The sequence below is a fragment of the Anas platyrhynchos genome, chromosome 8 (genome assembly GCF_047663525.1).
Source record: "Anas platyrhynchos isolate ZD024472 breed Pekin duck chromosome 8, IASCAAS_PekinDuck_T2T, whole genome shotgun sequence".
In the NCBI taxonomy this organism is placed as follows: Eukaryota; Metazoa; Chordata; class Aves; order Anseriformes; family Anatidae; genus Anas; species Anas platyrhynchos.
The window spans coordinates 27,506,795-27,531,116 of NC_092594.1; the positions used below are offsets into that span (position 1 = coordinate 27,506,795).

At 34.6% G+C, this 24,322-nt stretch overlaps 1 protein-coding gene across 11 annotated transcripts in view; it reads left to right on the top strand.

Moving 5' to 3' along the window:
• USP33 (ubiquitin specific peptidase 33) overlaps positions 1-24,322 on the top strand; it is a 35,749-nt gene extending 11,427 nt beyond the window's left edge. For 7 of the 11 annotated variants that reach the window (XM_072042158.1, XM_072042160.1, XM_072042161.1 and 4 more), the window contains 20 exons: positions 366-518; positions 1,799-1,898; positions 3,228-3,297; positions 4,381-4,494; positions 5,270-5,348; positions 7,203-7,623; positions 8,043-8,183; positions 9,742-9,854; positions 10,863-11,034; positions 11,136-11,240; positions 11,823-11,856; positions 12,702-12,747; positions 13,499-13,679; positions 14,952-15,078; positions 17,018-17,187; positions 18,516-18,597; positions 19,625-19,733; positions 20,552-20,654; positions 21,430-21,498; positions 23,387-24,322. In XM_072042158.1, coding sequence (XP_071898259.1) covers positions 366-518; positions 1,799-1,898; positions 3,228-3,297; positions 4,381-4,494; positions 5,270-5,348; positions 7,203-7,623; positions 8,043-8,183; positions 9,742-9,854; positions 10,863-11,034; positions 11,136-11,240; positions 11,823-11,856; positions 12,702-12,747; positions 13,499-13,679; positions 14,952-15,078; positions 17,018-17,187; positions 18,516-18,597; positions 19,625-19,733; positions 20,552-20,654; positions 21,430-21,498; positions 23,387-23,544 — 2,547 coding nt within the window. In that variant the 3' untranslated portion in view covers positions 23,545-24,322. Of the gene's footprint in view, positions 1-365; positions 519-1,798; positions 1,899-3,227; positions 3,298-4,380; positions 4,495-5,269; positions 5,349-7,202; positions 7,624-8,042; positions 8,184-9,741; positions 9,855-10,862; positions 11,036-11,135; positions 11,241-11,822; positions 11,857-12,701; positions 12,748-13,498; positions 13,680-14,951; positions 15,079-17,017; positions 17,188-18,515; positions 18,598-19,624; positions 19,734-20,551; positions 20,655-21,429; positions 21,499-23,386 lie in introns of all 11 variants that reach the window. The other 4 variants (XM_072042162.1, XM_072042163.1, XM_027463754.3 and 1 more) reach the window with 2 other exon arrangements.

The following is a 24,322-nucleotide window of genomic DNA, read 5'->3' on the forward strand; positions in this document are numbered from 1 at the left end:
AGCGTGTTTTTGATGTTATTCTCATCCTAAATCCAAAACAGCACCATACCAGTAGGAGGAAAATTAACTTTATCCTAGCTAAAACCATGACGGTGTCTTTTTATTTTTATAACACAAGTATGTCAGATATGACAGTGGCTTAAATTTTGATTGTATGTTGTTGCTAGTGTGACTTATACTAAAAATGTGTTGTGCGGTTTATATTAAAATTTCACTAACCAAATTGTTTTTAAATATTTTAATGTACATATTTATTTCATTGTTGAAAGATCCAACATTTTAATACTCCTGTTCTACCTTGCATGTGCCAGTATTTAATTATTCTGGGCTTCTGAATCATAATCTTGTTTTTTATCGTCCTTTAGGAGACAAAACACTGTCTAACTGTCAACCTTACTACACTCCGTGTTTGGTGTTACGCCTGTAGTAAGGAAGTATTTCTGGATAGAAAATTAGGATCTCATTCTCCACTACCAAATGCAAGACTGTCTCACCAAACACAAGAAAATAGCATACAGGTATTTTTTAACCCAATGAAGCACAGCTGTAGCTTTGCAATAAACTTTGTCTTCTAATAATCGAGGCATTGACTTTTCCTTTTTCTTGTGAATGTTGTTTCTACTCACTTTTCTGTTTTTATACAATTTCTTTGAAGAGACAGTGCCCATCTTGTATGTTCAATCTCTTTACTCCATGCTAAGAATGTTGTTTTCATCCTAGTGTCTAATTGTTTGTTAATCAGCAGTAATCTGTAAGATACAGAAATTGTACAGGGTTAAATTTAAGGCTAGAAAATGGGGGATAGTTCACCTGTGCTACCTGTTCTGTGAGCTCTTGAAAATCTTTTAAAAGCATAAATGTTCAGTACGATGCATGTAACTGGAAAAAAAGGCATTAATTCTTACACGTTTAATGTACTTACATAAAACTGACAGGTAACTCAGTTAAAATTGACACAAGTACCAGTGCAGCATTTCTAATAATGTTGTCCTTGGGGAACAGAGCTATAGGAAAGATGATGCACAGGTTGTGTACATTTTTAATTTATTTTTGAAAATTGAAGTTGTACAGAAAGACGGACAGCTTTTTTTCAATACACACCAGCACCTCAATTAGAATAGTACGATTGGATTATTTTTTCTAGTGTCTGTTAACCAGAAGTTCTGTTGACTTGATGTAAAGCTCGGTTCAGACTTCTGAGCTTGTATTCTATTACAATTAACCTGTTTTAATCTTCCAGAGAAATGGGTATAACATACAGAAAAATCAGAAGAACTTAGTCTGTTTCATGTTTTGTGTGGAATTCTTGCTTGTGTGCTCGCAAAAAGAGCTTGTCAAAGAGTGTTTGCCTAATACATGTATTCTTTTTATTTGTACATTTTGTTTCAGCAACTTCATTTGTCTTCATTAAATGTAGTGAGCCATCTGGTGGCATATCAAAAACACACATAGTAACTTCTATGTGATGACTGCTGTGTTAGCATTTCAGTGCTGGCTAACTGATTATTATCCAAATGAATGAAATGCTATAGCTTGCTTTGTTTTGATTCTTCATTTCTTGTCATAAAATCATATCAGTGTTGTCACTGGTAATCTGAAAACAAGGGCGTGTTTTTTCTGGGTAAACTTTTATCAGGGTGGCTGTGGAATCTGGATATTCTCACTTTAAATGAGATTTCAAAATGCAGTGAGATTTCAAAATGCATTTGCATCATCTGTAGTTCCCAGTTGGTGAAATTATGCTTAAGAAGAAAAATGATAAATAGAAGTAAATACATGTTTTTTTTCTCCTTAAAAGGATTTTAAAATACCCAGTATTCCCACACTGAAGACTCCATTAGCAGCTGTATTTGATGATCTAGATATAGAAGTGGAAGAAGATGAGTTAAAGACTAGAGGTAATAAAATCAAAATCTAGCACTTTCATGCCCTTTATCACATGTGTCCAGCTATATATTAGTTCTAATTAGAACTGTTTCCTGTTCTGCTCCAACTAAGATCTTTATTTTCAGTTTCACCTTAATTGCAGCAATCTTTACCTATCTTCAGAGCAGAGTCTGTGGTGATATATGTAATATACCTGTGAAAGTAGCATCAAAAATCAGAAAGAATGTTGGATTAATGTTTAATGTAGCTGGTGTTTTAGACACTCTGGTAAGAGTAGTTTTTTATAAAATCTGTTCTAGTATTTTCTCCTGTCTAACCTAAAAGGTTCTTGGTTTGAATGGTTTTCTGCAATTCGGCTAACCTTTTTCTGAGCCTGTAGCTTACAGGTTTGTTTTTTTGTTGTTAGTTCTTTTTTCTCCTTCTCAGTAATTTCATGCACTGCTAAACCTGCAGATATAAAAGGTTACACCACCACTAACATACAGCTAGTGGAAAGATAAAAATCAGCGTGGGTGAAACTCCAAAAAGAGAAGCTTTAGTGTTTCATTTTCCTAAGAGAACATCTTGATTATCTCTTAGAAAACTCAAACTGGTATTAATCATTTCCGAAAGGATATATGTATTTGTTAGAAAGGAAAATTATTTCTAACTGCCATTTTCTAAGGAATTTTAGACCAGCAGACTGTTAAAGTTTTATTTTTGACATGCCAATGCATATGTGAAGGCAGTTTGTTTTCTGTCAGTGAAGAGTTATTCTAATTTATGGATCTTATTTCTCCTTTACTCATCTGCTACCAGTGTTCTCACCCCTAAGTCTCCTGGCATTGGCCAAAAAACCTGTTTCGCCCCTTCTGTTGTCTGGCACAGTCTTTATAAATACATCACCACCACACTGATTTGCCATCTGCCCTTAAATCATTAAATCATGTGTTTTATTCCCAGTTAGTTTTTCCTACCAAAATGTATTATTTGTGTTACTTTTCCAAAAATATTTATAGGACAATAAGAAAATTTTATGGAAGTAATATAAAAGTAGAACTTCTATGTTGGGCTGCTGTTGTGTGGGCTGCTGCAGGGAAAGTTGACTCCAGCCCAGACAGACCCAATGCAATGTTATAGTTCCCATTAGTATTGATGTGACCATGTTCATATGTTTCTCAAATGTGAAACTCTTCAGCCCCGTTTAAATTTCGTTCTCAAATTTAAAAGTCGTCTTAAATGTTTTTATTGAATCAATAACTGAAATATATCTTAATGAGGAAAGAAGTCCCTTCAAAAAATTTATTTGCAACACTCCAGGCTGGAAAACAGACTTGCTGAGTATCCATTATATTTTTCAGGTCTAACAGGATTGAAAAATATTGGTAACACTTGTTACATGAATGCAGCTTTACAAGCTCTTTCCAACTGGTAAGGAAAATGGATGTAAATAATATTTTATATTTGTTTGCACATGTATTTTTTCCTCAAGATTGACTTAAAGGCCTTGGGCTGGACTACAGTGGAAGACAACATGTATTTGTTAATTCTCAATCTTGCACGCTACAAGCAATTGTGTCACTGATAGAAAAAAAAGTGTTATGGTATACAGGCTAGGCAGTTTTTACCCTGTTTTCAATTCCTTACTGTCCTAAATGAGAATATATGCAGTTCTAGAAATTAGAAGAAAATCTAACAAAAGCTATAAATTTGTTTCCTTCTATAGCAGAAATCCAAGGAAACACATCTCATTTTACAGTTAGGGTTTATTCTTATGTTAATATCAAAAGGTCCAATTTGTTGGTTACAAACAACATGTCTGGGACATCCAACGAGAAATCATCCGAGGAATGGCTAGAACACAGTCTTCTCATCCTATTGGGATACCAGTTGATAAAAGAAATGTACAAACGCTGAAGAGAGAAACACTAACCAACTCTGAAGTTTCTTGCACTAGAATGGTTAGGCTGGTAAAATACTGGTACAGTGCCTCATCCCTGAAGGTGTTTTACATCAGGTTAGATGGGGTTTGGGGCAGGCAGGTCTAGCAGGAGGGGCTCCTGCCCTTGGCAGGGCTTGAAAACAAATGAAAAGTCCCTTTCAACCCAAAGCATTCTGTGATTGTACAATATTTAACTACAAACTACATGGCAATACTGGGTGTTAGAGAAAAGACTTAAGATGTTATTTGTGGACTAGGCCTATGGTGATGGTTGCCATAGTGGTATACATGTATGTCTTCTATGACTAGTAACAGTTGCTTTGTATTTGAATCCCATTGGACAATTCTGGCGCTCTTAATAAATGTCAGAATACATTGGAAGAGCAATGTTGCTGTGCTGCTGAAGTTGTCCTGTTAGGAAGTGCTTGGCCAAACATTTTAAGAATGTAGGAAATGGAATTGTTCAATTACATAATAGTGTTATTCTTTTTTAATAACCTTGTACGAAATGTGGGTTTACTTTTTGTATTTTAACAACATGATAAAAATATTATTTCCTTCTTTTTAATCAGCCCACCTTTGACACACTTTTTTCTTGACTGTGGGGGCTTAGTCCGAACAGATAAGAAACCAGCAATTTGTAAAAGTTACCTCAAGCTTATGACGGAACTCTGGCACAAAAGCAGGTATTGTATCATTTTGGTGACTATAACTACAAATATGTTCTGGAGTCATAAATGATGGATTAGTCTATCCATAGTGTCTAATTATTTTTTTTGGTGTGTGTGTGTGGGGGGGTGGTTATCACAGAATTGCTTTCCTAAAACAAGAAAGTCTAACTTGCAGGATGTTTACTTTCCTTACAGCTATCTCTTTTCAATATCTACTAATGATAGACAAAAAAAAAAAAGATGTTATTCACAGTAACAAAGATCTGGCAAGAAAGTTGATAAACACTGTAGAAAGTAGCATTGAGCTTTTAAAAGTAAGTTTGTATCTGTCAGAAATACATCTAGAATGTTTCACATAGTTGTTTCAAAACATCTAGAATGTCCTTTATCCAGTATCTTGAATCTACATCAATGATTTTTCAGTTGCTTTTATTTCTTGCCATAGAATTTCTATCTCTAAGAAAATATTTCAAGATATACATAAACTGTTAAAGAAATAGTAACCATGCATAGTGCCAGGAATATGTCTGATTCATCATCTGATTATATATAGTACACTAGAAATATAGTGTACAAGGTCTGATATAGTCTTTATTTCTGTCAGATCACGTTTTGTTTTGGATAGGTAAATGAATACCAGTATATCTTTGCTTAAGATTAATATTATTGGTTAGACGTGTCATAGGTCAGTTGCAGTAAAGTTATGATTCCAGTAAATAGGGAAAATTTCACTTAAATGCATACTGTTTTTTTTAACATGTTTTATGTATTTGAAACTTTTTTTTTTTAGGCCAGGTTCTGTTGTTCCAACTGGTTTATTTCAAGGAATTAAAAGTGTTAATCCAACTTTTCGAGGCTACTCTCAACAGGTAAAACTTCCTCATGTGTTTTAAATCTGCCAAAGCCATAAGGTTATATTTTTTGAATTGAAAGTTTAAAATATCATACTTCCTATATATATTTAAAGCAAATTAAAAACAAATTTCCATTTATATGCTTCAAATATCAATAATCTGAAACAGAAACATCAACATTTAAGTCAGCTTTTAAGTTTGTATTGAATTATTTAAAGGCTCTTGAATTTTGAGAATAAATTCTTTTTTTCAGTGTTCAAAAATGATTAATGTACACGTTACTTTTTTTTTTTTTTTAAAGTTCACAGTCTTTGTGAACTTAAATTACCAATTTTCATTTGGTAGCCTTAAAAAACACGATTATTTCATAAGCATCATCGTGGGAACTGTATGTTGGTAACCTCTTAAATAGTCACGTATTATGTAGTAAAAGCATTTTTCCAGATTGTCCAGACAGTTTCATGCTGCATTGATACAGTTTGCAGTACTTTATTCCAAAAGCTTTTAATAGAGGAGAAATTTAACCCCTGTAATTAGAAAAGCCTGCTAAGAATATTCATCAGATTTCAGGAGCCTGCTCTTACTCAAAGGAATTTTGCTTTATTGTGTTTGGTATTTGTGGAACAGAGGTTTAAAACGCATTCTGATGTTCAAGTGCTGCACGTGGCTTTAAAGTAAATGTTTAAAGAGTAATCTCTTAGTTAAAATGTTTTTAAATTTATTAAGAGTTGCGTGAATTTCTGGAAAGGTAGAAAATCATCAGTCCTGATAACTTAAAGGGATCTATATGGAAGCTTGGTTCTTGCAGCTTTGAACACTGAGGAGAATATCTTTTTCCATGCATAGTAACACTTAATGAGACATTTTTAGGTTCTGTGTAGCTCATGCTGTAGTTTTATTTTTAGTAGGTTTCATGGCAACAATTAAAACAAGGTAGGTCTTACCAGCACTATCCTGTTGCACAGCCTCACAAGTTGGACAGCCACATCCAATCTTCTGGAGGGAAAAAGAAATTATTTTGCTAAAGGAAAAATGTATATCATTTAATCTGTATATACTGCTTTTAGTCTCCTTTTGTAATAGGAAGGATTACCAGAAGTAGGTGTACTAGATTGGTCTTCATTACCCAAAATCAAATCTAATAGCTGTAATTTTTAAAAACTAACAAAATATGCTTTATACCAAAAATCTGTGAAAAGAATGTTTTCTGGTCCATGCACTAAGCCGGTGCATGGATTTTGATATTGGGTGGCTTTTAAAATATTTCTAAATGTGGTCTAGACTTGTGGTAATATTTGACAGCTTCTTGTGGAAACACTGATAGTTTTTGACTTTCCAGAGTTGAGAATTAAAATTAGTATCTTGTTGACGGTTTGATGCAATTGGAAAGATGTGCTATAGACCATAATACATTTTAATAAAGTACTTCTGTGCCCAGTGAAAGCAAAGCTCTAATTGCTTTACTGAAGGCTTTAAAAAACTGTCCTAAAATGTTGCATTGCCAGTAAAGCTGGAGGCTGACCACACTGCTGGTAGTTGTTACATTCATCATACATGCAATCCACAATCCAATATTTTTGTTAAAGTTGTTGAAATAAGCTTTCTGGGAATTGAAGCGTTTTGAAGGCATGTACTTGTATGATAAGATTCCTTGTGATGTGCAAGAAATGGATGCAAGAAACAAATATGTGATCTGGAAATCAAATTTCTTTTGGACTTTAGACCTAGATAGAGGAATTTACTTTATTCTTTTTTTTTTTTTTAGGCCAGTTTTCGGTTATGTTCTAGTTATCATATCCTTTCCTGATACAACTTTAATATTTTCTAAACATAATGGAATAATATTGTAAACCTTGTTTAAAATCCTAGGATGCACAAGAATTTTTGCGTTGTCTGATGGATTTGCTTCATGAAGAACTTAAAGAACCTGTTGTAGAATTGGAAGATGCACAGCCTATGAGTGTTGAAGAGAGTATGGAAGTAGACAACAGCCAGTCGGATGTAGCCTTTCAGTCTTGTGAATCCTGTGGTAATCCTGATAAAACAGAAAATGAGGCTATTTTCAAACCTGTTCTAGAGGATCCTGCAGAGACAACCATGTTAATACAGGATGATGAGAACAACTCAATCACATCCAAAGACTGGCAGAAAGAAAAAATACCAAGCAACAAGCTTAACCGAGCAAGTTCTATGGAAGACTTGGAAAAAGACATAAACACTGCTTCAGAAACAACTGAATTCTTAAATAATCCAGGAACTGTCAAAGTACAGATACATAGCAGATTCTCAGGTAATACGGTACTAATGTGCAATTGATATACTCAGATGCTTAGGTTAAATACTGGTGCAGATGGAAATGAGTTGTAGAACACAATAGGGAGGTATAGGTCAAGCAGAGTGACTGGATCTATTTGTAAACATTGCACTTAATTTATTTTTTTTCAGTTTAAGTGCTCTGAATCCAGTATGAATTCCCCTGGAAAGCTAAAAATATGTACTTGGTAAGGCTTTAGATAGCACAAAAGAGTGGATTTTTTTTTGGTTTTGCTTTTAACTTAAAAAATGCTTGAATTAAAATCATCTTTCATTCCTAAATGTCCAGTGACCTGACAGTATAGTTAGATAAATTACATACCCATTGTGTCAGTTCATTCTGCAGTAACTTTTTTTTTGCCAGAATTTGTGAAATAATGCAAATCTTAATTGCAGAGTACATCAATGATGTCCACATGAATGACGTATCTGGAGTCCAAACCCCATCATCAAATGAAGGGATGAACACCCGCTTATCGAACATTCCTCCAAAATTATGCTCATCATGCGCTTCGTTGACACCAGTCCACAAAAAAGGTCTGTGTCCTCTTTTTTTTTTCCCTCCCTCCTGGCACTGAATTTGTCCATTTTAAAGTTTCCATTTTGCTGTCTCTTGTACCTTTACAGCTGACTTCCAGACTTGGACAATTTACTCTGATTTCACACTAGCATAGCAATGCATTATTGTTGTTTGTAGGGGTAGTGGGGTTGTGTTTTTTCTCCTTTCCGTAGTGGAGAGAGGAAGTGTTATATAAGCTTGACATATAATAAGACTCCTTTTACTTCTGTAAAATTTTGATTGTTTCTTTATTTGGAAGCACAAATGATAATTGTCTCTGCTTTGGGATGATGGAATAATAATGCTTCTAGACGAGTTGATCAATTGCAGTGGTTTGGAGAGAGCAAAGTATAGGAGATGTCAATATCCGCAGAAGGAAATAAAAACTAGTACTTTTCAGAGAAGATGCAGTGGTTCTTCAGAAGTTTCATTAGTTCAACTTTTTTTTAAGACTTAAGGATCCATATGTACACATTCTTGTACGTGTTGCTTTCCAGTTGCTACTGTTTCTGTAGTGTAGCATATTTGTTTTGGCAGCTCTAGTGCAGCTCTAGAACACAAGGCACAGTATATGAATTTTTGGCTTTATTCATCTAACAGTAGAGCATTTTAATAAAAGTTCAAGTTCGCAAACATTTTTTAAGGTTACCATTAAAAAGCAAGCAAACAACAACTTCAATAGTGTGATCCTCTTTCATTCAACCAACTGTCCAGGATAAAGCCTGAAAGTGTTCTTTTATCCTTTTAATGTTTTAGCATTGATGTTGAATGATCATAATTTGGTGGACTTGAATCAATTCCCTTCACCTCCATGGTCCATTTGTTCAGCAGTTATGAGACTGCTTCTATAGCACTGTCTCCAGTTTTGGTTTCCCTAGGTTCTGGGTGATACTAAGTGGAGGAAGGCTTTGATGCGGAAGGCCGAGAGCGCTGGGTTTGTTCATCCTGGAGAAGGAAAGGCTAAAGTGGAGCTGCTGTTGTCATTGGCATTTAATAGGGTGGTTGTAGAGAAGGTAGAGACAGACTGCTCTTGAGGCTGTGCAGCAAATGGAAATGGATGCAAGTTGCAGAAAGGAATTGAGTATTGAGGGAAATTCTGTATTGAGGGAACAGACATGTATGCAGTAGAACTGGCTATGTGAGTAATGGAGAAGCCATTTTACTATGAAGGTGGTGAGGCACTGGAGCAGGTTGCCCAGAGAAGTTGTACATGTCCCATCCCTGGAGGTGTTGAAGGCCAGGTTGGAATGGGCTATGAGCAACCATGGCAGGAGGGTTGAAACAAGATGGTGTTTGAGGTTCCTTTCAGTCCAATCCATTTTATGATTCTTTGTGCTTGAGTAATTTACAAGGATTGCCTGGTAGAAGCAGTAATCTGTTTGTGTGATTAATAATAAATATTTAGTAAACAGAAATGGGGCCCTGACCCATAATCTACTCCTATGTTATCTCTAATTGTATTATTCAAAGTCAAAGGAAAGCAGAATCCACTGTATCTTACATTAAATTCAGCATTGTATGTCTGTCCTCTTACAGTTTCAACTGTGTCATCACCAAAAAGGAAGAAGCGCAAGAAGTACAGGAGTGTTATCTCTGATATATTCGATGGGACTATAATAAGCTCAGTACAGTGTTTGACTTGTGATAGGGTAAGTAAGGAGGGGAAGTTCTATTCTTTAATTTTTTTCCAGTACAAATAGCTGTAGCTTTATAGACATAGTCGTTTTACAGTAATTTTACTCTCTTTAGGCAGACTTTCTCAGAAGGGAAGGCTGTTCCATACTTATTTTCTTAAATCCTATTGGCTTCTACTACCAGCACCTTGTGTTTAGTCTAACATTCTTTCACTGAGCTGGAAATGTCCTCAGAGCTAAAAATAATACTTTGAGAATTGGTTTACAACAAGGATGGAGGAAGAAATTTGAGCAACTTAATTTAGATTGATTAGTTTCTGGAATGTTCTCTATATCTTAATGCATACCTGCTATTGTGGTAAGTTCACAAGCACAAAATGTTACGTAGAAAAGTAAGAGTTGCTATTGTGGTTCCCGTCTAACTTGAGATATCTGATGATTCTATGAACATTTGGTTTAAACCTCACTCTGGTGTAAGTACATGTCCTTACAGCTTCCCTTGTTTTAGTTCTAATAATACCAAGACTCTGGGGTGATCTGGTGAGCAAATTCGACATGAACTACATATATTTTTAAATCTTTCTTGATATTTTAACTCTGTGACTATGTGATCGCTAAATCCAAAATCGGGGAAAGAAAATGCACATCTGTGTCTCTTCTGCAGGAGGTCTAGTTACACCAGGTCAAGTTAATGTCAAAATAAAATACTGTCTAAACAATGAGCTGAAGCTTTCTGAAACTCGCTTGCTTGAATAATAGAAGCCTGAGACAAAATATTAGGGCTTTTTAAAAATTTATTTTTAGGAAGAATAAGAATTGCTTGGGGAAAAAAAAAAAAACTAAAAGTTTTAACAGTGTGCAATTTCACTCTGAAATGTTATTTTTCTTTCTATTTTTTAACGAACTTGTCATTTACTTGCTATCTAGTGTGATTAGTGACTGTACAATGACTTAGTAACATTTACATAATTAAATCACTGTTTCTCTTTATGCTTAACTTTTTCCATTTGTTTTCTCCTTCAGTTGTCTGTAACCCTGGAGACCTTTCAGGATCTGTCCTTACCAATCCCAGGTAAGGAAGATCTCGCTAAACTCCATTCTGCAAGTCATCAGACATCTCTAGTCAAGGCAGGGTCATGTGGAGAAGCATATGCCCCCCAGGGATGGATAGCTTTTTTTATGGAATATTTCAAAAGGTAAATGATACTTACCTTGTTTTATTACTTATTTATTTTGAAATTCCAGTTTCTGCTCTTCTGGCAGAACATTTGTTGGTTTTCTTTCTTTTCTGTCAATGATGTTTCAGGTTTGTTGTCTCATGTGTTCCTAGCTGGTTTTGGGGTCCAGTTGTAACCTTACAAGATTGTCTTGCTGCCTTTTTCGCCAGAGATGAGCTCAAGGGTAAGAGGTTAATTACATGAACATGCTGCTTTTTTTTTTCCAATTCTGATAAAAATATTAGCATTTTCTTTGCTTTTTATTCTTTGCAATTAAGTGGAAGCCACCTTTTAGCCTATAATACAGTCATTCCTTGCTCTTATGGGATCATTCATTTCAAAAAGGTAAGCTTCTTGCTCAACTGAATGTTTTGCCCAGAATTGCCTGTGAAAGCTGATTTTAGAAATACCAAGTGAATCTCAATTTGGTGTAACAAAATGGTATCAACTAAAGGTTTATACAATTTTCAAAAATTACTGTTTAATAGCCATTCTCAAAACCTAAATTTTGACATGGTAAATTATTTTGCTTTTAAATTCTGTCGCATCATCTCTTCAGACTATTCTGTGCTTCTTAGTTTCATGCTTTTAATTATAAAGAACTTCTCAGTTTAATTGCTATGCCAATACTCTTACTGCAGATAAGCATTAAATGCAACCTAAAGACAAATTCTCCTGAAACTTGTATGTATCCAGTATTTCAGCTTGAAGGATAATCATTTGGATTTAGAGAATAATGGCTGTTTTTTTCTCTCAATATTTGCAGGTGACAACATGTACAGCTGTGGAAGGTGTAAAAAGTAAGCTAGCTTTTATCTGTTTGTTTTATCTTGTTTTGAGTCCTTTAATGTTTCTGTTAGTCAAGACGCATTTATTTCCTTTGGATACTTCACAGTATTTTTAATCTATTTATACCAACTTGTGCTGCAGCTGCCAGAAATTTAGTATTACGAAGATGCAGGAGCCAGGAAGCGCCGATTCGTTGTACCATATTGCAAAACAAATCTGATACATACTTTTTCATGTTCCTTAAAATTCTGGAGTGTTTTTGTTCTTTTGATTGAATGGTAAAATAAAAGCTTTTATCTGTCTATTACTGTCAGCCTAGCATTGAGATGCAGTAGGTCACTTCAGTGTGTGGAAAACTAAATCTATATAGATTTACACACGCATGCATGTGTGTTAAATACTAAAGAACCAAGAAACAAAAATAGTCTGAAGACTGCTCAAAGCCCTGTATGGAGAAGGAGCATTATTCTTCGCTATATTACTGGCATCTGCTGTGTATAACTTCTTAAAAATAAACTTAGCTGGTTTCATTTTTTTTCTTTTCCTTTTGCTGAATAGTCAGTTTAAAGTTCTTTATGCTAAGAGAAACTCTTAGCTGGAAATCGGTTGTCTGTAATTGCTGCTTTGAATTTTTCAGCAGTACAGATTGTTTTCTTACGAAGCATTATCGTGTGTATCATTTTGGCTGTTCATGTCTAGTTAATTTTGTGTTAACTAATGTTCACTTAGTATCTTCACTTATTTTGTGTTTACTTTAAGTTCAATTTAGACTTCTGTTATTCAGCGTAGACTTTCATAGCACAACAAATTGAAACCTTTTCAGAACTAATTGTGGATTATTTCTTTCTTTGCTTAGGTTAAGAAATGGAGTGAAATTCTGCAAAGTGCAAAAATTTCCTGAGGTACTGTTACTACATGCACTTAAAAGCACTTTTTCTGCATGATTAGGAATGTGGTAAGGCTTAAGAGTTGCATGTAGTAAGCTGTGTTTATAATGTTAGATTTTGAAAGCCTATATTGGCATTCATTTTAAGAATGTGAGCAATATTTGACTGTTGTAGAAATTTGACCTTGTAGAAAGTGAACCTGGTTCATAAAATGTAAAGTTAGAAGAATTTTTTTTCCTCTTGTTGTTGTCATCCTGTAGAACTTACTTATGCTGTAAATCAAAACTAAATAGCACAGCCAGACTGGAAATCTTTCCAATAAATCATGCTTGTAACTTCACATTTTAAAAGTAATCCAATTTTATACTTCAAAACATGAGTTGATGGCTGCAATAACCAGGAAGAATTAATGTCCATTGTGACAAGGTGGTGCACTATGCTCATTAAGAAAAAGAAAAGGTATGTCTCATTGCTGCATCAGTGTTAGTAACAGTTCAGGACTGTCCTTTTATACTGTCAGTAAAGTAAGTCTTTGATCACACAAAAAAAAATAAATCACAATTCATTTGAAACTCCTTGAGCCTCAATTGATTTGAAAAAAAAAATCTGCGCAACACAGAGCTTGTGATTGCTTTCCTCAGGCCGTAGGGAAAAGTGATTCTTTTGAGGTGACAGAAGATGGCATAGTATAGTATAATTATTAAATATCAAATAGTAACATATGTATATATTTTTTCTTGAGCAAATATGTTGATCCTTCTTACAGATATTGTGCATTCATCTGAAAAGATTTAGACACGAACTTATGTTTTCCACAAAAATTGGGACCCATGTGTCCTTTCCATTGGAAGGCCTTGATCTTCAGCCTTTCCTTGCAAAGGACAGTCCAGCTCAAATAGTGACTTATGATCTCTTATCTGTCATCTGCCATCATGGAACTGCCAGCAGTAAGTATGCGGTTAATTGCTTTGCATTTGCAGTTAATATTCACATCAGCACTTCTGTTTAAAAATAATATTGATGTACTGAAGAGTAAATAGATGAGTGGTTAATTTTAATGTGGAAGTTAAATTCTGTGACTTTTACTATATAAACAATAAGGTGGCTTGCTCTTAGCAATTACACATCTTTGAAATTGTATGGTGCTCCTAAATAAAATTGTACATGGAGGGGGAAAAAAAGATTCTGGAATAGTAAGTACATACTATGTGCACTACTGAAAATGAGACTTGTACAAATAATGTTACATCTCAGCATGTAACTAGTTAGCTTATGCATAACTATTGTTTGTCTAGAGTTTTGATGCTTTTTATATCTTTATTTTTCTTGGAAAGAAATCACAGAGCACCATGAAGATGTCAGTAATCTTTCTCTAAAGACATTTGCCCAAATTATCACTACCAGTTAATCCTACAATAGGGAATGGATAGTGATGACTAGCTGAATAAACTTCTTAGTGCTATCTGTTGGTTTTGTTTCTGCCCCAATGTTTTCAGCATTTGTAAGATTTAGAAACTAGGAGAAAGAAAAGTTTGAAGCCAGAAGCCTGAAACTTCATAGTTTATTTAAGTTACGTAACTGCTTCTATTCTCCAGACTGGAGGTAGACATTGTTTAGATAAAGTTGCTTTGCCACCATTTTTTCCTGGATGCTGTTTTATTTTCCATTTCATGCTTGGTGAATGATACTTCTGTTAATGAATTTAGTTGTTATTTGATTATTGAATTGTTATCACTTACATATGTATTTAAAAGTAGTAGTATTTTAAAATGTATTATGAATAGTATTCAAAACAGAGTATGGTCTTGATATCGTGTAGCTGTTAAATATCTGTGCTAATTTCTACCAAAATAAATTTGAAACTTGAATTCATCAGAGAAACTGACTTCTACAAACAGTTCAGATAGCCTGTTTCTGATTTGAATTTTGTGGTTCATGAATGTGTTACACAAGTGGCTTGAAGAATTCAAGAGTTTAAGAGCTGCTTGAATATGCTGAAAATGGTGTCTGACTTTCCACTGGCTGTTAGAAATGCAGGAAAAAAAAAAGGCTGATCGTGAATTTGAGAGAAGTTAATATCCATGTCCTGTTTTGCTAACAAATTAACGTTTCTCCCATTTAAAATGGAAGAGCTTTTTGGACTTACTCTGCTGTATGTGAAAAAGTAGTAAAATGAGCGCTTTTGCACACTTTTAAATAACTTTGTTCTAACACTCCAGGTGGACATTATATAGCTTATTGTCGAAACAATTTAAATAATTTGTGGTATGAATTTGATGACCAGAGTGTCACAGAAGTATCAGAATCCACAGTACAAAATGCAGAAGCCTATGTTCTCTTCTACAGGTAAGAAATTACAAGTATAATGATACGAATGTTAGTCACCTTTTAAGCAATTGGGCAGTTTCATTCAGGTTTCAGAAATTAGCTGCTCTGGGGGAAGAATTTGACCAACCACAAAAGCCTATTTTGGAGAGAGACTTAGTTCTTCAGTTAAGTCCTTACCACTTGCTTTGTCACTGCTAAAACATATATGGAACTTGAAATGAAAACTAAACCTGCATAAGTAAAAAACAGTAAGATGACTAACAAGAGAACTTGAGGTAATGCACTACCAGTTCTAACAGTTGCTTAGTTTTCAATTAGAGGAAAAGAATTCTGCACAAGGGGAGATTTTGTATACAGACTCTAATTGTTAAAGCTCTAGAGGGAATTGTGGAAACTCTTTAGCAGATGGGATGTGGAACAACAGGAGTTTCACTGTGTTGTAATTTAATTTCAGGGAATTTATAGGCTGGTATTTTCCTGAAAGTCAAGAAGTCATGTTATTATCATCTTCAGTCTAAGGAATTTTTGTACTTGAGTTAATAAAAGCAGCTTGACTCAATTTTCAAATTCTAAGTTTCTGGTATCAACATCAAATTTCCACTAAAAGTTGTTGACTTCAAAATAGCTCATGTCAGGGTTGCATGAGAAATAGGATGTATTCTGATGATTTTTTAGCTTTCATTAGGATCACTTATACTTGTCACCACCTGAGCTAAGCTTGTGAGTCTGACTTGGTACATTTTTTAAAAGGAATGTGGAAGTCATGCTGTAGTGTAAGAACACTGTACCTGATTGTGGGCAAATGTATTAAGGAAAGAACAGTGTTCCTTAAGTTTGATTTTAAACAAGAATATACCCACAAAACACTACCAAACGCTGATGTTCTTTTAGCAGTTTCCTAAAAAGCTTGGTGGAGATACTTATGCATTTTTTGAATTACAGCTGGAAAATTAATTTACCTGCATGAATTTCATTTTCAGAATTTCACCTTTTTGTTAAATAATTTTGATCTGAACTTTAAAATGTAACTTATTTTAAACTGGTTCAGAGCATTTGGTTTTCCTTCTCTTTTATTGTTTTGCTATATTATAAGCAGTCTTTGCTATAGCCATTAGGTTTATCTAAAGGTTTTCTACCAGGTATTTGAGTCAGTGTTGACTCCATATATTAATAGAGGTAGCCTAGCTGCTGCTGTGAGATGCTGAGTCAAGGTTCATGTCAGGGCTTTGGAGGATGGGATGAATAGACAAATGGTTCAAACCTGCCTTTGGAGAAGAGAGATTCTATCCAATCTAAATAAAGAGAACAGAGGGACTTCCATTTAGACAACAGCAACAGTTTCAGCAAGAAAACTGAATTCAAGGGGGATTACAGAATCTATTGTTCAACCTTAATTGTGAAGCTGCATAAGGAACATCTGTCCAGGAGGACAGCTTGGGAAGCTTTAGCTCAAAAAATCATAGAGAAAATGGGCAGATGGACAGAGCCTTACCTCCTTCTCCTGCATTAGGATACTCCCCTGGATTGTAGTATACTTTCTCTGTTGTAGTCCAACAATTTGTTTTCTCAGGCTGGCAAGTTGAATGGGAACTGTTAGGGTCTTTTAGTTGTTGGAAAAAGCAGACAAGTATTTTCTTCTAAGCGTGATTACACCTGTGCTGTGGCTTTGTCAGAAAAAAGGACAAGAATAGACTTGGCAGGAAGTCTAGAGCCCTTTATGCTCTGTACTAAATACTGACTGTTGCAGCACATAATTCTGTGAGGTGAAACTGCCGCTTCTTTGCCACATGTTTAGTTGATGGCTCTAGCTGTTTGTGAAAAGTGTGAGACTTTTCACATGTTAAGTTAACTAGTGTGGGCCCATTTTACTTGAAAATCTAGTTCTCTTTTGCAAAGTGAATTATCTGCATTGTACAAAAGCATATATCTGTGTTTATGATTATTATTTCTCTAATAGGAAGAGTAGTGAAGAAGCTCAGAGGGAGAGACGGAGAATATCAGGCCTACTGAATATGATGGAACCAAGTCTTCTCCAATTCTATGTTTCGAGACAGTGGTTAAATAAATTCAAGACTTTTGCGGAGCCAGGACCAATTTCAAATAATGACTTCCTTTGTATGCATGGAGGTGAGACTGTAACAGTATCATTTAGAAAGAATTTGCTTATCAACCTGTAGTTACTCAGGATTTTATACTTGTTTTAATTAAGTAAATTAAGTAGCTTAGTAATTTAATATTATAGCTACTTATCCTTAATGTCTAGGTAAATTTTCATCATTTTAGTAGCCAACTAGTTGGAAACTCCACCTAATTATTAGTCCTCCTCATTTTTTTCTGTGCACTTTTAAGTGTAAGCTTTATTGATTCCTTAAAGAGGAACAGTTTGCTATATCTGCTTGTTTGTTAAACAGTTATCTTCCCATTTTTAAAAATCCTGTTATTTTATCATCATCATCCTTAATACTTAGGTATGCCAATATTTTTCTCAGATATGTGCTAGAAGCAGCAAGGAGGTTTGGAAGATGTGGAACAAGAAATTGGTCTGTTGGAGAGCATCCAGAACATAGTGTGATAAATAGTCATTCTGTATATTTTGCATAAGAGCATACAAATTTTTCCTTTGTGCTAAGTGCTAATAAAACTAAAAAGAATATTAAAGTAAAATCTGTTTTGTAGAAATGCACATATCTGTATGGCAACATTCCAGCAAATCACTGTGTGGTGTTCTTATACCTGATTACTGATATAAAAAGCATTGGTATTAGATTAGCGCTTAGGTGTTGCACCTGCTGCTGAACTGAACATTTAATGCAGGGATATAGTGCCCCTGTAGCCATTTGTATAATACGTACATGGGAGCACTTTTGGCTGTGTTTTTCCTTCTGCATGGCTACAGCAGATGACTCTTGTTGTACAAGCATTGCAGCTACTAAATCTTTCCCCATTGAAAAGAATCCCTGCATAAAACAACTGCTTACAATACACTTCAACTCAACACTTCTAATTCTGCAAGCACCTCTATTTCTTCCTCCCTTGAATTTTCACTCCTGGCTACCATTCATGCTGTTCAAAGTAATTAAAAAAAGGGCTATTGCAAATAAACAGATTTTGAGTAGACAGTTTTATAATTCATATCACCGGTCTTTACCATTTTTAATTGTGTATCTTAGGAAGCATTTTGCAATCACTATTTAAAAAGGATTCCAGCTATTTAATCTCTCTTATGGTTTGCTTCTGCTTCTTTAATAAACTTTTCAGCCCCATAAAAAAAAATAAAATTAGGGTGTTCTCTTTGAATACAGTAACATATTTCAATATGATAAATCTTGCTTCATGTGATTTTAAATTCTTTGAACAGGAGGGTTGATTTAGAAACCTCTAACACAGTCTATCCCCAAATTTTTTTTTGAAGCTCTATTTTAAGAAAAAGTCTGTTCCTTTTGTTGCTTCTGCAGGTGTTCCGCCCCACAAAGCTAACTTCATAGAGGACCTAGTTGTCATGCTACCTCAAAATATATGGGATAATCTGTATAGCAGGTATGTTTTATGTTGTAACTGAAAATAGCCAGTGATATAGTTTGAGGGTAAATACATGCCAAGCAGCAAGATAAGGGCTCTTCAGTTAGTGGCTCATAAAAACTTGTGTGCTCATAGTTTAAATTGGAAGTGTCATCTTCAGTGCTGCAATCTAAGTTTGAGAGCAGATATGTTCCAGGCACCAAAATCAGGCTTCTAGGATTAGTGGCTCATTAAAATACATGTACTGTGGGCTCAAAGCTAAGTGAAGGGATGGCAAAATGCCAAATTGTTTAATTTGCTTGTGCAAAGTAATTCTAGAAGCCTATGTATAGTAGTATGGTACTGAGATAATGATTGAGTATTAAACTAATAAACATGTATGGTATGTGCAAAATAATACAAAGTAGGTCAGAAAAAGTACTCTTTGCAAGAGTTATTTTGAAAGAGCTCTCTGTATCGGCTTCCTGTTCTCTGTTGGCTAGAGGCAGCTTTTCTTTTATGTTGGCTTTGAATCCATAGCCTCAGCTGCCAGTATTGCTTCAAAATAACTTAGATATAAATGTTCCAGATTACTACTCCACACTTTCTGTGTAGGTCACATGTAAGTGCTTGCTTACAAACAAGGAATTCTTAAAAGATGTGTAACAAAAAGCTGCAGAAAACCTTTGCTTACGGACTCTGTGTCACACCTGCATTAAGCATTTTTAGGTGTTAATTTCTGGCCATCGAGGTGCTAAAGGTAAAGGCTTGTTTAAGTTTCAATAGCCACAAGTAGGAGAAATAGGAACAATACAATTTCCAGCATAGTTCCACTTCAGTTAGTCAGAACTTGATTATCGTAGGATAAAGTACAAAATAGTACTAGGAAAATGAATGATGGCATTTATAGATCAGTGTAATTGGCATGTATCAGACTTGAAATAGGTATTATAAGAAGCTGACACTTCTGATGTCTACAGGCGTGTGATCCTTTTTACATAGTGTTTTCCACAAGGTTAATGTTGTGTTTATTTGATTTGTTTGTTTATTTTTGCTGTCACCACAGGTATGGAGGAGGACCAGCTGTTAACCATCTATATGTTTGTCATACCTGCCAAATAGAGTCTGAAAGACTTGAAAAAAGAAGGAAGAATGAATTGGAGATGTTTATACGGGTAAAAAGTAAACAATTCTTATTCATTCTGCTTTTCAACATACCCAGGTGTTCATGACTCAGCATAAGGGATTACCAAAAGTGAATAGGTGATTTCTGTAATTAAGTGACTTTATTAAGCAAGTGTATATCTATACAAAATCCCTTTTTTGCTGGCAACAACAATGTTCTTGTGATATCCCATATAATTCTTTGTATAGAAATGTACTTTGAGAAGATATTTAATGTGTTTCTTAGTTGCATGGAAACTGACTGCAGCCATAGAAGCAGTTGTTCTTAATATACTTCCAGTGATCTGTTCTGTGCAAGCAGAATGCCCTTAGTCTCTGAAAAAGAACAAAATATTAATTTCCTAAAATTTGAATTAGATATTTGAAGAGAGAGATGGAAAAATACATTTATTTTTTTTATAAATAGGTCTAGATCAATACAAATAAGTTTGCATATTTCTCCTACCACTTGAAAGTTCAGCCATTAGAGTAATTATCCAGTAAGGTTTGATGGATAAGCATTTGTACTTAAGAAGAACCAGTCTATTCTAAGTCTCATTGCTGTTTCCAGGAGAAAAAACGTTCTTGAGTAAAGAATAATTAATCTCTTTTTAGTATGAATGCTACCACTACATCAAAACCTCACCTCAGGAATTCACCAAGGATCTACTGTTATGATGGCCAGTAGTTCAAAATGTTTTGTAGTAGTGTAGTACTATGTGACATAGAGTATTTAGCCATAATAGAGTGGCTAAAAGAAGGTAGTAGTTTAAATAAAAGGAAAAAAATAAAAAAGGGCCAGAAAAACAAGGGTTCTTCTTCTTTCTAGCTTTATAGAGCATTCCAAGAAGAAGAATCTCCATCAACTTTTTACTGCATCAGTATGCAATGGTTCAGAGAATGGGAAGGATTTGTAAAAGGGAAAGACAGTGGTAAGTTGTGCTTTATTTCAAAATATTTTTTTTTCCACATAGTGGTAATATTTAAGTAAACTTCCACTTCAGTAGAAGCATGCAGGACGAACAGATAAAGAATGCAACAAAAGCCTATAAAGTATCGAAGACATGTTTGATAGCTTGCATATGTATCTAGGAATCAAATTACAAAACATAATCAGACCTTAGTAATTCACAGGAACGGGTAATGGGATAAGTGTGGAAAAAGCACTATATGTTTGCTGCAAGGGGTGGCAGGGGTGCTTGCTGTTGGCAGCAGAGGGAAAATTATATGTAGGTATGAGGGAGGATACCTAGATTTTTGCAGTACAAACTGAAAGATAATGCTGTAGTCTCTGCAGAAAGCTGTTCTCGCTGTCACAGCATAAACTCATAGATAACAGAATAAAAACTGTAATAATACAACTTTAACATTCTGTTAGAGCCTCTAAAGATTAGAAGTGGAAACATTGATAAAATATTCTATAATCGTATCAGAGTCTGCTTTAGGACAGTTTTGCTAGGGGTAAAAATTAGGATTAATTTATGTTTTGTGTTACTTGAAGACTTACTGTAATCATGAATGCTTTGAAAAATTCATCTTAATTACTATTCTAATTAGCTTTTAACAACTTATTACATACTGTTAAGCAGAGAAGAAAGAACAAGCAGTAGACAAACTAGCTGTTTCTCCTTCCATTTGAAAATGGAAACTCTAACCTGCCTTTTATTTCACCTCTCCCAATTTTAATCATTCTTTTTATCATACTAGATCCCCCTGGTCCTATTGATAATGCTAAGATTGCAATAACAAAATGTGGAAATGCTGTGCTAAAACAAGGTGGGTGTCTGATACTGCTGCAGTTTTGGGAACATTATTATGTATTTGTTGAAGTTCAGTAAATTCATTATGTATTCTTATTTCTAACTGTTATGGTAAAATGGCAATACCTAATGAATCTGTATTCTGCTCTATTTTAGAAAAATCTTAAAAGTAAATTTGGGTTGCAGTTGAGGAAGTGACAGTTACTCCAAGGCCCATTTTTGGGGAGACCAGTTTGTTCTTAAATAATACCTATAATAGGCTGATCTAAGTGCAGGTGAGAGTGTAGAAGGCAATTCAGAGTAACTTTAAAATGGCTGAAGTGTGCTTTGGTTTTGTATCATTGGTTTTGTTTGAGTTCTCTTTTCTCAGTGTGAATTGGAGGTGCTTGGTTTTTGGCTTTTAGATTAGACTGTCACGTTATCTCTATGCAGTTACTTGAATCCTGAAATCTAATTTGAATTGAGAGCCGCTTCTTATAGAAGGAATAAATCACAGTAAATAAATGCTGTTGCTCATTTTTCTGAGTTATTTACCAATGAGTATTGAAAAAATTTCTGTGGTATATCAAGATAGGTTTTTTTTATTGCTCTTAAGTCAGATGGTTAATGTCATCTATTTGAAACTTGTAGGTACAGAGAGAAAAAAATCTAATATGAGGACTTTAGACTTCCTATGAAAGCATAATATACATTTCATATACATATATTCATACACATTTTAGCTCAGCTTAAAAAAGAAAAACTAAAAATTGCAGTGTCAAGACTGAGGAAAAAAAAATCTAGCTGAAAAATAAAAAAGTCAATTTAACTTAATGCCTCAGCATACAGTGGACCTACTGGCAGCCTCTAGACCCAGCATGAATTTCACCAATTGCAAAATGTCAAGAGCATATTTAAAAAGTAATGAAATCTTGCTTCCATGAGTTTTGCAGTACATTTTAATGATTTAAGCTCTTAACACAGAAATAAAATGCAAGGCTTTAAGTTTCTGACTGTTGTTTAGCAACAACTACAAAAAAAATCAGTTTAGAGTCAGTAACTGATAGTAAAATAGGCAGTTGATACTTTGTAACTTCAGCTGTATTGATTCAAATCAGAACTTGGGTAGAAATTAAGAGTTAATTGCAGCTAGGTTAGTGTAAAGAATGCACTTCGACTGTGTTGGACAGGTTCCCTCTGTTAAAACCTGGAGGGACGATACGTTGATATTCCCTTGCCCCTTGCTGCTCTATAATGTTATGGAGAATCAGAAATGATTGTTGGATGCTGAGCTGAGACAGAAGAGAGACCTCTAGCCAGAGGAATGGGGGGGGAAAAAAAGGCCAAGACTTCAGTCAATAAACAAAAAAGAAATCAGGCTGACTCATCGTGCTGCCACATACATGGAGCATTAGCAGGGCTGTGAGTGCCTTAACAGTGGTTTCTGTCTGTGGTTCTGAGAATTCCACTGTGGCTTGCAAACTTTCATTCTTTACTGTCAATACTAATTTATTTCACACAACAATCTTGAGTCTTTGAACTTTACGCTGTAGTTGATGAGACTGCATGTCCTGTTAACATGAATCCTTGCATACTAGCAAGCAGCCTCACAGTTCCCAAGACCCACCAGTTGTTAGCTTGGTGGATAAATATCAGATATTTATTAGAGAATCTATCTATTTTGTGCTTGATCTGTTAACTATTGGATACTTTTGGGAGCAGGTAGTTTTAGAAATGAAGAGGTATAAAGTTAACGCAAACCATGTCATTAGGTTTGGTAGCTGGCACAAGGAAAAAATGCAAATTAGATTAGGGTGTTAAATTTGAATTGTATTCTTATTTCTTCTTGTATCTGTTATGGGCTCCAAAGAATTGTGGAAAAAGCTGTTCTGAGTAGTAATTAATTTTTTTAAAAATGTTTCCAGGTGCAGATTCTGGACAGATATCTGAAGAAACGTGGAATTTTCTTCAGTCAATCTATGGTGGAGGTCCAGAAATTATTCTCAGACCACCTGTTCCTCCGGTAGAACCTGATATCTTGCAGACAGAGGAGAAGATTGAATTAGAAACTCATGGTCTGTAGCTACTGAGGAAAAGATGAATTTGTAAGGAATCCAGCTTCCTTACAAAATGCCCCATATACATTCCTAAAAATTTTATTCTCTTATGTTTGTCGGAGGCACAGCTCACTGGGCATTACATTAACTACAGAATAGTAAGTTGAAATGTATTACAATTTGTTTAAATGAAGACTGTTTCTCTGTTTTGGAAGGCATGTAGTTTTGTACATTTTGGAGTGTTTGGTAAATGGAAAACACTGTTATTCCTGGACTCTTAAGTTTAAGTCAAAATCATGTTATGTCTTTAGACTTGAAAAATGGGAACAAAATTTTAGAGATGTTACATAACCCTACTGTTTCCTGATTGGGCTTCTGATACCTACAAACTTCTGCCTGTGTTAATTGTACAGTCTTGACAAGCTTAAGTATAAAGGGAGTATATTTTAAATGGATTGCAATCAATGATAAAGGATTTTAATTTCCTAAATGCTCAGGAAAAAAATTCTCACTTATTTTGCACTGTAAGTATATGAAATGAGTAGTATATAACATCCAAATACTTACCGTATTTGAATGGATCAAACATTAGCATAGATCAAATATTGTTTTAGTCAGCAAATGTCATAACTTATTACCTGCTTAATTTTGCATCGTTAGGCTTCTGTAACTCTATAAACCTGGCTAGAATTAATAGTGTCTGTGACAAAAAGATTTAGTCTTCTCTAGGGTAATGTTTGAGAGCATGAAGTGTGAAATGTAAAATGATTATGGACATGAGTGATAAAAATTTCAGAAATTAAA